The sequence below is a fragment of the Crinia signifera genome, chromosome 1 (assembly GCF_055691185.1).
Source record: "Crinia signifera chromosome 1, ASM5569118v1, whole genome shotgun sequence".
Taxonomy (NCBI): Eukaryota; Metazoa; Chordata; class Amphibia; order Anura; family Myobatrachidae; genus Crinia; species Crinia signifera.
This window is the reverse complement of record NC_139217.1, coordinates 58,600,156-58,612,115: the sequence shown is the minus strand read 5'-3', so window position 1 is coordinate 58,612,115 and position 11,960 is coordinate 58,600,156. Positions and strand designations below refer to the sequence as shown.

At 45.5% G+C, this 11,960-nt stretch overlaps 1 protein-coding gene across 1 annotated transcript in view; it reads left to right on the top strand.

The window, feature by feature from the left end:
* Window positions 1-2,043: 2,043 nt before the first annotated feature.
* The window catches only part of WDR1 (WD repeat domain 1), a 34,063-nt gene continuing 24,146 nt past the window's right edge, over window positions 2,044-11,960 (top strand). Inside the window, exons 1-4 of the mRNA XM_083157661.1 lie at window positions 2,044-2,278; window positions 4,136-4,257; window positions 7,234-7,324; window positions 7,956-8,103. Of these exons, the coding sequence (XP_083013787.1) occupies window positions 2,263-2,278; window positions 4,136-4,257; window positions 7,234-7,324; window positions 7,956-8,103 (377 nt within the window). The 5' untranslated portion in view covers window positions 2,044-2,262. The remainder of the gene's footprint in view (window positions 2,279-4,135; window positions 4,258-7,233; window positions 7,325-7,955; window positions 8,104-11,960) is intronic.

The window sequence follows — 11,960 nt, the reverse complement described above, 5'->3', positions numbered from 1 at the left end:
AAATTTTGAGGGCATATCACTAAAGGGCAAGTGCTTTGCTACACAGCGAACGCTTGCACATCATCAGCTTCGCCTTGTCTTTGCAGCCTGGACATGTTTAGGGTTGCAGCTAGGGATGGCCATCGACCATCAATTATTCTAAATTATTGATGGTTTATGGTCGATGTTGAATACTTTTGCCATCAATGAGGGAGAACCAGATGGTTTCCCTCCACCAATGGCACAGCAAAACTGATGTATTTTTTTTTTTCAAGGTGCCAGGACAGGCAGCATAGCTTTGCCATCTGACAACCCTGAAGCCCCACCCCCACATTCTGATTGGCCCACAGGCCAGTCAGTCAAAATGTATGACCACCGATAGGTAAACCTATCAATGGTCATCCATCACCTAGTTTGTTACTAATAATGGCTTGTTGCTATATTGCCATCAATGGCGGCTGCACCGATGGCCATCCCTAGTAGAAGCGGCTGCGTGTGAAGACACCACGGCCCTCTCCCGAAGTGGCCCATACATGCCTGCATTTCCGGGTTGCTCAAAGAAAACGCTTGGTCCCACTGTCCCCAACCCCAACGGAACTTAAACTGTGAACACAAGGTGCTCAGTTTGCGTTCACACACTGGCGCATGTACACAGGTCTCCAAAAATTGCAGTCTACGATTATTGGAAAATTGCAAACGGTCCTGAATTAGGGGCCTGATTCAGACCTGACCACTTATTTGCAAATGCCTGCGCGTAGATAGCCACTGCCCAAACAGAAAGAAAACCCGCCCTGTGCAAATCTGCGAGAGAATTGCGAAACGCTCACTATTTACTGCAAATCCATTCTCAATTCACTCACCATGAAATGGTTTTCCCAGTCTATCCCAATGTAAGTCTGACCCTTCCACTATGCTGTGACAGAAACAGGCTGATCGAGGCCAGAGCTGATGTCACACACCATCCCTGAAAATGCCTGGGCATGCCTGTATTTTTCTGTCACTCCCAAAAAATGTCCGGTTACCAGCCCCAAATGACGTATTCCTGTCAAATGGGTGTCGGATGAAGTGTTGCCTGTTAGGATCCTGACGCCAAAATACAGACTATACAACTGCCCGATTCGGATCCCGAACAACAGGCGCTATTCCATTGATGGAAAATAGAACTTGTAGCGTGGCGAACGTGAGCCCGCAAGGGTTTGTTTTGCCCTCCCCTCCCTGGCGGCATACCGGCGGTTGGAATTCCATTGTTGGTATAATGATGTCGGGATATTGACTGGTTGTAGGTCATACTGAACTCAAATTTATGACAGGATTGTGATTAAATCTGTTCTCTAATTTGGTCGCTATTTGGACTCGCACATGCACGATACAATCTATAAGCATGCGCAGGAATTCATTTATCGAATGGATTGCGAATGTGCACAACAGGGATCAACCCTGAATCAGGCCCATGGCCCATAAATAGGAACTCTGCAAATCTGACCAAATATGGATATAATGCTAGGCTGTAGCATCACCAAGTTTGGTTCCCTTTTAGCAGATAACTAGGTAATATTATGAGACACCTATAACATCAATGACCGGCCACATTTAACTCTGAGCTCACAGCAACGTCACACCGCTCCAGCCCCTCATCTCAGTGACTGTGACACTCTGACATGAGGCGTTACCCAAAAATACTGCCCTGTGGCGCCCTCCCCTCAAAACACACCATACACCCCGCCCGCCTAACCCAGAGAGAGGGCGAGGGCGCTAGTCTCAGACCGCCCACAGCGCCTTCCATGAGATGAGCGTGACTTCCGGGCGGCCATCTTTAAAGTGGGGAAAACAACAATTACCCGCCATTTGCTTAGGTACCACTTATATCTTAACAATTGCCGTTAAACTGTCCGGTCCATCGTGTCAGTGTAAAGGTCCTGTTGGTCACTGAAGAACAGAAGAGCAGCAATGACATTATCCTTAATAAGCCTAGCCCAGAGTAAAGATGGCGGCGGGCGCCTCGTTGATGTCACGCGTCAGGGCGGACTTGGGGCGGAGCCTGTGCTTGCCGGAGGCGGTCGTGCGGGGAGGGAGCGGGCACGGCGCTGCTGCTGCTGGTGGAGCAGGAGCGCTCACTGATGGCCATATATGGTCACAGCCACAGGGAGACATCGCCGCGGTGTCAGCTAGTCCTCGGCTTCCGGGTTTGAATCGCTGGGCGGCTGCAGCATCAGGAGCCGGGAGACAGGAGGCTGAGAGCAGTGATCGCACCGCCGGGCCCTGCGTACACACACCGGGGAGAAGATGCCGTACGAGATCAGTAAGTGTCCGCAGCTCTGGCACACAGGCAGGCCGGCCGGCCGGGCTGTCACCCCCTCCTCCCTGCCGCCTCGGCTCATTCATTCGTTTGGTGCTGACTCTGCCCATGTATGTGCCAGGCATGCATCCATCAGGGAGGGCAGCACGGGGCAGATGGCATACACCATGTACGTGTAAACTGTATATAGGGAATGTATCATGGATGTATATAGAGAATGTATAATGTAGAATGTATAATGGACGTGTAGCCTGTAAATACGGATTGCATCATGGATGTAGGGTGCTTTGGCAGCTCCACAGGGGGGGACCTATCCTGCTCTGCTGCAGCACAGCTCTGCACGTACAGCATTACTTCTCATTTAGTTTCTCCTCCATTCCCTCAGCCTGTTGCAGCTGCTCCCTCCCTCCTTAGCTTGAGTCAGTGCTGCAGCAGCTGAGTCTCACACTGCCCTGTGCCACATAGTGGAGGTCTATGGCCTCTGTGTGTGTGTGTGTGTGTGTGTGTGTGTGTATGTGTATATATATATATATATATATATATATATATATATATGTATATATATATATATATGTATATATATATATATATGTATATATATATATATATGTATATATATATATATATATATATATATATATATATATATATATGTGTGTGTGTGTTTAAAGCCCAGCTATAGCTCTATCCACTTTGATTGTAGATGGCACAATGTATGTATACAGTGAACACTGTGTATGCAAGGCCCATAACTACTCATTTAGGGGCAGATTTATTAAGCTTGGAGAAGAGATAAACTGGAGATAAAGCGGAGAAAAGGTAAAAGGAGATAAAGCACCAGCCAATCAGCTCCCAACTGTCTTTTTCAAACACAGCTGATTGGCTGGTGCTTTATCTCCTTTTACCTTTTCTCCGCTTTATCTCCAGTTTATCTCTTCTCCAAGCTTAATAAATCTGCCCCATATTCACAGTTATGCTCAATGAGTCTTTGAGACCATTCATTTCAGGTCCCCTTGTGCGTATACTGCTTACAGTAGGCCATCTCTTCCCCTTTTCCTATGCACCTCTATATGGGGTGTGCATGACAACATGGTTGACACTGTCTGACTGCAGTGGAGGCACCCAATGGAGCAATTCTAGTCCTTGTCCCTCTCTCTCCTTTTTGCTATGTCAGACTGATAGATCAGCAGAAAGAGCCTCCAGGCTTCCAGGATGGATGGGTGTTGGCAGTCAGGTCCTGGAGCCGGTGATTAGGTTGCTCCCTTTCCCTGGATGTTATCACATGCACTTGTATGAGTCAGAGATTTGTTACCGGAACTACTGCGGAAATTATACCCACACAATCCGGCCCTGGAGCTGCATGCTGTTGTATAAAAATAAGATATATATTTTGAATTAGGGTGTGAACTCCCCACACCCCCATATTTATAACTGTATGAATACCTTGCTCCTGAGAAGCATGCATGTTGTTTTGCACTGCGGCAACCAATGTAACTGCAATTCTAGAAACATCCATGCATTGGTTTCTCTCCATATGTAGCTCTATAAGGGGGCTTCAGACACTGGTTATCTGCCCTTTTGCTGCTATTGGTTCAGCGGATAAATGTGCCTACTGTGTGTGATTCCTTTACATACAGTAGTTTATTCAGCTCAGGCAAGTTGCGTACTGGGAAGACCAGATATAGGTCCTGCTGGTGGCAATGTTATACATCCACTTGTGGCGGCATGGTCTGTAATTGGTAGGAGTGTCCACGTCTCTACTCATTAATGTAAATGTATTTTACAGCATAACTTCAGTAATGCACATAATAGGCTGGTGTGTGTGACTTACGTGGGTTTTTCCACCCTCTTTTGCTTTAGAAAATGTCTTTGCCTGCCTTCCTCAGATGGAAAGAGGAGTGGCGAAGGTCCTTGGAGGAGACCCAAAGGGCAACAACTTCCTGTACACCAATGGGAAATGTGTGATCATCCGGAATATAGAGGTACGGCATCACTGGATCTGTATGTCGCGCTGTCATCCACTAAACATAGACTTGTTCTCTGTCCCGAATGCTGAGCCCTGTTTTGCATTTTTTTTTTTAACTAATGTGATGCAGACTAACTCAAGTGAAGCAGAACAGTTTGCGCTTCTAGTGTGTTTAAGTGTTCCTGTATTTAGGCCCTTATTCAGATCTGATCGCAGTACACATTTGTTCTTAAAATGGGCAAAACCATGTGCACTGCAGGTGGGGCAGATGTAACATGTGCAAAGAGAGTTAGATTTGTTTGCGTTATTTTGTTTCTGTGCAGGGTAAATACTGGTTGCATTATTTTTACACTGCATTTTAGACTTCAGTTTCAACACACCCCACCCAAATTTAACTCTCTCTGCACTTGTTACATCTGCCCCACCTGCAGTGCATATGGTTTTGCCTATTTTGAGAACAAATTTGTACTGCGATCAGATCTGAATAAGGGCCTTAAGGCCCCCATACACTAGCCGATTTTGGTCAGATTTCAGCCAGATCAGTCGGATCTGGCCGAAATCGGACCAAAATCGGCTAGTTTTGATGTCCCTTGGGACCTAGTGGGGCGGCGAGGCAGTAGAGGGAGCAGGGGGGGGTGGGGACGCTGAGGGGGACACAGGCGGCATAGAGCCGGGCAGGGGGAGCCGGCGGGAGCTGTCAGTATTGAATAAAAAAAAAAAAAAAAAAAAGCCCATACAATGCATGGGCGGCCTGTGATTGGCTGAGCGCTCTCTCAGCCAGTCAGCAATTGGCTGAGAGAGCGCTCAGCCAATCACAGGCTGCCCATTCATTGTATAGGCTTTTTTTTCTAGCACTGACAGCTCCCGCCGGCTCTATGCCGCCTGTGTCCCCCGCAGCGTCCCCAACCCCCCCTGCTCCCTCTACCGCCTCGCCGCACAGACGCTGTCCCCCGCAGCGTCCCCAGCAGCGGAGGACACAGACGTGTCCCCCGCAGCGTCCCCAGCCCCCCTGCTCCCTCTACCGCCTCGCCGCACAGCCGCTGCCTGTCCCCCGCAGCGTCCCCAGCCCCCCTGCTCCCACCAGCTCCCACCTCTGTAGCCCCCCCCCCCCCCCCCCCCCCTGCTCCCCGGGTTTTTTACATGTGATAAATCGAGACGATTTATCACATGTAAAAAATGGCACATCAAGTGCCAATCTAATCAAGCTCCCCCGTGTATGTCGCCCTAGTGTATGGGGGCCTTTAGTCACTGACTACACATAGCAATGAAGGATGCAGGATGTTGTACATTAATGTGAATTAACTAATTCATTGAAGGCATCTATTCAGACATTTGTATTTATAGTCCTCCCCCCTAATGTTAAATGAATGCAAATGTAATGTTGAATGTCAGTGTACAGCTCTTGTAGGGTCAAAGGTCTAGTCTGCAATTATCTTGGTTGCTCTTGTAAGAAAAAAAACAGCCACAAGGCAAATGTAAATAATCCATGTCATGCAATAAGTCTGTGTAGATCATGGGATCGCTGGTTGACATGAGATTTTAGCATGTCAATTTTTGCCTTCACGTGGACTCCTTATTCTTGTACTGATTCACACGCCGAGCTTCCCAATAATCCTGCATGTGGGTCATAAATTATGAAAAAGTTAAATAAAAAAAATCAGGAAAAAACTCATGTCGCTCTATTGCCTATAGATATAAAAGGGGCAGATGTATTAAGCCTTAACAAGAGATTAATGCAAGGGTGATCGGGAGAGATAAACGTCCAGCCAATCACCTCCTTACTGACTTTTTTCAAACACAGCCTGTAACATGGCAGTTAGCAGGTGATTGGCTGGACGTTTATCTCTCCTTATCACCCTTGCATTTATCTCTTGTTCAAGCTTAATACATCTGCCCCAATGTCTGGATCCTGCATGTCAAATCTGCCAGGGAATTTATATACACAGAATATTTAGTCCCTTTAAAAAAAAAAAAAAACCTTTTTTTAGGGAAGTTCTGTGTCTTTTTAATAAAATAAAGCCATCATGAGTAATAAACCCGAATGTTCACCGTTTCACTAATTTTGTTATGCTTACTTGTATGTCTTGGATAAATACAAATAATTGCAATATTACTGCTGTAGGCGGTGGTGAAGGGGAATGTCTTGTGGTTAGAATAGTAAGGAATTTGCTAGCTACTTTCCCTAACCAGCACATGAGCGGCTTGTGGGGATGTCTAGGAAAGGATGGATTGGAACGCTGACAAGTAGGAACACGAGTGCTCAGGGCTCACCGGCAATGGTCACTGAGGTTACAAATCATCGATTGATCTATAGTGCTGGAGTTCTGCTTGATTTTACTGCCTGTGGGTTGTGTGTAACAGAGGTGAGTCAGGGCCGCTCCCGATGTTGTCAGTTACAGGAGCCATAAAATGACTACATCTGTAGCTACTGATTTTAAATCCTCTGGTTCTTACATATATATATATACAGTGTGAAGCACATTGTTAATGTGTTGCAAAGTGATGTTTGTTTCTACAATTCATCCAATCAAACATCCGATTGGTTTCAATTAGCAAGATCTCTTTTTTTTTTTTTTTTTTTTTAGAACCTTTTAGCAGATAAATCCCCATGTTCGGTTCTGTCTCAGATCTGTCTATAGATCTGGCGCACTGCTGTTATGTGCACAATGATTTTTCTGTGCTCGGTTTTGGCAGATCTTACATATATTTTAGGCCTCTGCACAGCTGGGTATCACATGGCAACTGAATATAACATTCTTATCTTTTATGTAACGTTCTAGGAAAAAAAAAAAAAAAAGGAAAGTACATATGGAAATGGGGAATTCATTATGAGTATTGTTTCATTTTAGCTTTGCCGTGTGTTCTGATTCATCAGTCTTATTCTCATGCACGGCTAACCGATCCGTACTGATCAGCGCACCTGGCGTTGCCTAGCTACATTACCTAATGTGTTGGATTGTGGGTGCCTGATTCCCTTGTGGTCTCATTGCAGAACCCAGCCATCGCTGACGTCTACACAGAGCATACTCACCAGGTGGTTGTTGCCAAATACGCTCCCAGTGGATATTACATTGCATCTGGAGGTAGGTTACTTTCACGTTGCATAAATATACTTTATAGTATCAGATACAGACTGCAGGGAGGGGATACGGTTATTAGGTTGACACTATGAAGGTCGAGATACATTAGTTCGACACATGAAATAAATAGGCTGACCGGGTCGGACGGTCGACACAAGCATTAACAGTATTAGTATGGCCAAAATAGCAAAACTGTAGCGAGGCATGCTGGGATGTGTAGTTCAACAACAGCTGGAGGGCCGAAGGTTCCTGGCTTATAGAAATAAAATACCTGCCCAGCGCTTCTGATTAGAGAGATGCTGTCTGTCTCCCCCTAACGTATTGTGGTGTAACAATTCAAATACCACGAAACAAGAGTTTAGTCTGCTCTAGATCCTTCCCCTGCTGCTTGTTGCGGGTCATAAAAGTATGTGCAATCACAGTAATACATTTTATTTTTGAAGCTACTTAATCTCTGCGAGGCTCCGTTTTGAGTAATCCCGGCAGTGTGGACCTACGGTGACTGCCAATGTTTCTGCCAAAAGAAATCAAACCTCTGTTGGGCTTCTGGAAGAAGAAATTTATGAACATCATATAAGTTGATTTTACTTTCGACAAATGTCTGCTGTTTGTAGTAACCCGTAATGTTTGCTAGATATCACCGGGAAGGTGAGGATCTGGGACACCACGCAGAAGGAGCACCTGCTGAAGTATGAGTATCAGCCGTTTGCAGGGAAGGTTAAAGACATCGCTTGGACAGAAGACAGCAAGAGAGTTTCAGTGGTTGGAGAAGGACGAGACACGTAAGTTGTTACACATAAGAATAGGCTGTTTTGGCTGAATGTGACATTAAAACACATGGGTTGTGTAGTATTTCAGTCTGTTACATTTGTCTCTGTACATTGTTTATAGCTTGTGCACAAGCTTACCATCCGCTAACATCCAGTCGTCTTTTATATGGACTGGTATAGAGGCCCAGTTTGTACGCAACAGCAAAATATAGGTTGCCTAGTAATCCATAACCTGTTTGTATTAAGTGGTCAGTCGTCGGGGAGGGGCTGCCTGTGTTTAGGTTGTGTGCTGCTGGCATATGCATGGGAGGAGCCTGGTGCAGTCTTTGTGAGCTGATGACCCATGTGTGGGAGGTCTGTGGGCGGGGCCATGGTCCGCAAGGCATTTCTGCACTGATGCAGCACTATAAAGGTGCATATACACAGTACAGTGGTGCTGTGCGATGCGCGCTGCCGCAGCATCCCATTGCACAGCACATAAAGTCTGTGCATCCCATGCTGTTTGAACTAGGTCCCGATCGCATCCCATGCAATCTAGTTCAGAACGCACAGAGGATATTGTACCGTGTATGGGCACCTTAAGAAGTGGAGGATTGGATTAAACCTAGTTATTGGATTTTAAAGAGTATATTATTATCAAACAATATATTGTGGATGCACTGAAAATGTCTCTTTGTGGGTAGCTCAAAATGGCTGTGGGGGGGAATTCGGTTACCCCATGTAATTTACCACAGGCTATTTCATCCCCCAAGGCTAATTCAATAAACCCCAAAGGCTGTTTGTCCACGACACCTGTCTGTCTTTTGCTAAAAATGTTCTCTAATTGGATTGCCCAAAGTAAAAAAATCACAGTAAACCCCCCTTTTACTGTCCTAAAAATTAACTCTGGCAATAGGTTTCCAACAAGTGTGTGTGTGTGTGTGTGTGTGTGTGTGTGGTTTTTTAAATCTCTTTTTCTGTTTACAGTCTGATTAAACATTATTGGTATGCAATTTCGGTTTACAGTCTGATTAAACATTATTGGTATGCAATATAGGTATGTGCCTGTAATCTCCGGCATGGTACAGAAATGCAATGTATGTTTAGCAATCTACCCTGATTCCTATGTAACTAGCTGTGGCATGTGTCAGGCTGTACCACCTGCCTTGATATTAATCTGTCACGACTGCACAAGCTGAAATGCTTTGGAGACTCGGCAAAGCAATGCAGTGTACCCCCGGTGATTCATTTGAGGAATAGTGTTTAAATGTCTCTGTACTGTATAATGCTGTACGTGGGCGTTGGAAAGGTTAGAGGAACACAGGAAAGGACCGATCTTTCCTTGGATAAATAATGTTGTGAAACTTGATCAAGCTAATATTCCTCCTTGCCACCTTCCCTGCAAGCATTAACCTTTTATGCGCTGGGGAATAATGTATATCTGTTCCACCTTGGAAAAGATGTATTTGCTCTAGATGCTGTTGTGCAGGGTTAATGGTGGTTTAGAATGGGAGTAAGACCGCAGCAATCTGTGTGCAGCGATCCTAGATTTCAGTGGAAACTGAGTCTACTAATCTTTTGTGTTCCAGTGCAATCAGCTCATAAACATTGTGTATGTTGGGTTAATGGATGATCGGTCCCCTGGTGTGTTTTAGAGTGCTCCTATGTAATGGATCTGTACTCCTGGGAGATTAGTAGCAGAGAGGTTCTACCAGGAGAACTTGCCTCCAGTTGAATGCTGAACTGGAGAAAGTACGACTACATATTATAGTGATTTAGTTGCGTGCTTCTATTTGCTCTAGGTAAGACTATGTATGCCTTCTACGTATCTACAGCCAGGTAAAGGCCCTTGTTAGTTTGTCCACAAATGGCAGTGAATAGTCCTGTACAGGTTGCAGCAGTCGGTGGCATTTAACGCTGATTATATCATACTCTACAGCATGGGTCTTCAAACTGCGGCCCTCCAGATGTTGTGGAACTACATGTCCCAGCATGCCCTGACAATTTTTGGCATGCTCTTATAGGAAAAAATGTGGCAATGCATGCTGGGACATGTAGTTTCACAACATCTGGAGGGCCACAGTTTGAAGACCCATGCTCTACAGTCACGAAGCTTTCATGCAGCAGACACTTTTGGTTAAAAATGACTTGCTATATCAGTACACTATAAGGTCCACCCTTCTTTATCTGTGATTTTGCAGGTGTATATCATTACGGCAGGCATACGTTACGGCAGGCATGTCCAAACTATGGCCCTCCAACTGTTGTGACACTACACATCCCAGCATCCCTTGCCACAGTTTTGCTATTAGGGAATGTTAAACTATTGCAAGGCATGCTGGGATGTGAAATTTCACAACAGCTGGAGGGCCATAGTTTGGACATGCCTGCGTTACGGTAAACTTGTGTGAGTTGGGACTGACACCTGCTGCAATGGGTGTGGGGTCAGACGCCGTTTTCTCAGCAACGGCACATCGCTGCATTCCCGTTTAATAATGTCTTGCAAGTTTCATAGTGTATTCTAGCATTAGCGCATATGTATAAACCTAATTCTACAGGCAATGTTTGAGTTGCTTCCATGTATTATGCATACTGGGTAAGCAGGCAGGTTGCTAGGCCTGATGGCTGTGGGTGCAGACCAGTCTGGCAATGGCATCGTGTTGGGTATATGCCTGTCTGTAGTAACAGGCGTGTTTGGAAAACCTTCCTAGCTTTATTTTGCAGTGTTCGGTGAACAGAAGTAAGACTGAGGGGATTTTAATTAAGTTTCTGGCTGAGGTCTGGAAATGGGAGGATGATCCTTTAATGGTTCCCAGAGGAATTCATCTGAGGGTCCTTTGCTGAATGGCTTTGCGCTGTACTAGTCTCTCGCCTATTGTAGTGCCTGCCAGCAATACTGTTTGTCCATCGCCTCATTCATGAATACTTCTGTTTGCTTTTCACCTATTGTAGATGGCCCAATTGTGTTTGGTGTTTGCTATGTACACCTGGAGCAGCATTCTCTCCGCTATAAAGGCATTTAGTTGACTACACAAAATAAATCCCTATCAGGGAAGGGTAGTCCATGCATACTGTAGGTTTTGTATCTGTGTCTATGCCGGCCTGTACATTTTTATTATTGTGTTTTGTATGACTCTACAGCGCAAATCCAGAAAACAAAGACTTGTAGAACAAGACAATGTAGGGCAAGTACATGGTATATGAACATGGCTGCATCAGGGTTCTGTGCCATTGTTGGGAGTATGGTGTAGCTGAAGTACAAGAGGGGAGGGGGCCTGTTGTGAGAGCACACATTCTAGTGTGGTGGCACAGTTGGGGTTGACAGAGGTGACCGGTAAGTTTGATGAAGTGGTTCTTGAGTGCGTGTTTGGCAATTTGTTAAGAAATGTAGGGGCTGCGAGGGAGAGCATTCCAGAAATAAAGAGCACCATGGGTGAAGGCGGGAATGGCTCACCGTAATCAGGTGGCGGTATTCTAGTGCAATGAAGTCATCAGGTGGCAATGTAAAGGGAGATGAGGTTTTGTATGAGTGAGGGCTTTGATGGTGTGTAAGAAACGTATATGTTTACCGCAGACCCTTGCATGGCTCGCTGCGCTCTCCATTCTTCGGGCACAGAGCAGCCCTGCGCTCGGCACACTACTTTATGCCCACTGGGGTGGTAAAGTATGATCAAGTCGGTTTAAAAAATACTCCTAAAATCTCATGTCAACCTTTTTTTCACGTTCAAGTCCATTTAAAAGAAAAACCCATGTTGACCTTTTTGACCATGACTACCCTTTGTCCATGTCAACCATTAGTGTTCGACCAATTTGTCTGTCAACCTTTTGCTTGTTGACTGCATCCCTTCAAGCCTGAAAGATGAGGTTCTTTAAAGTGTGACTGTTTAGAA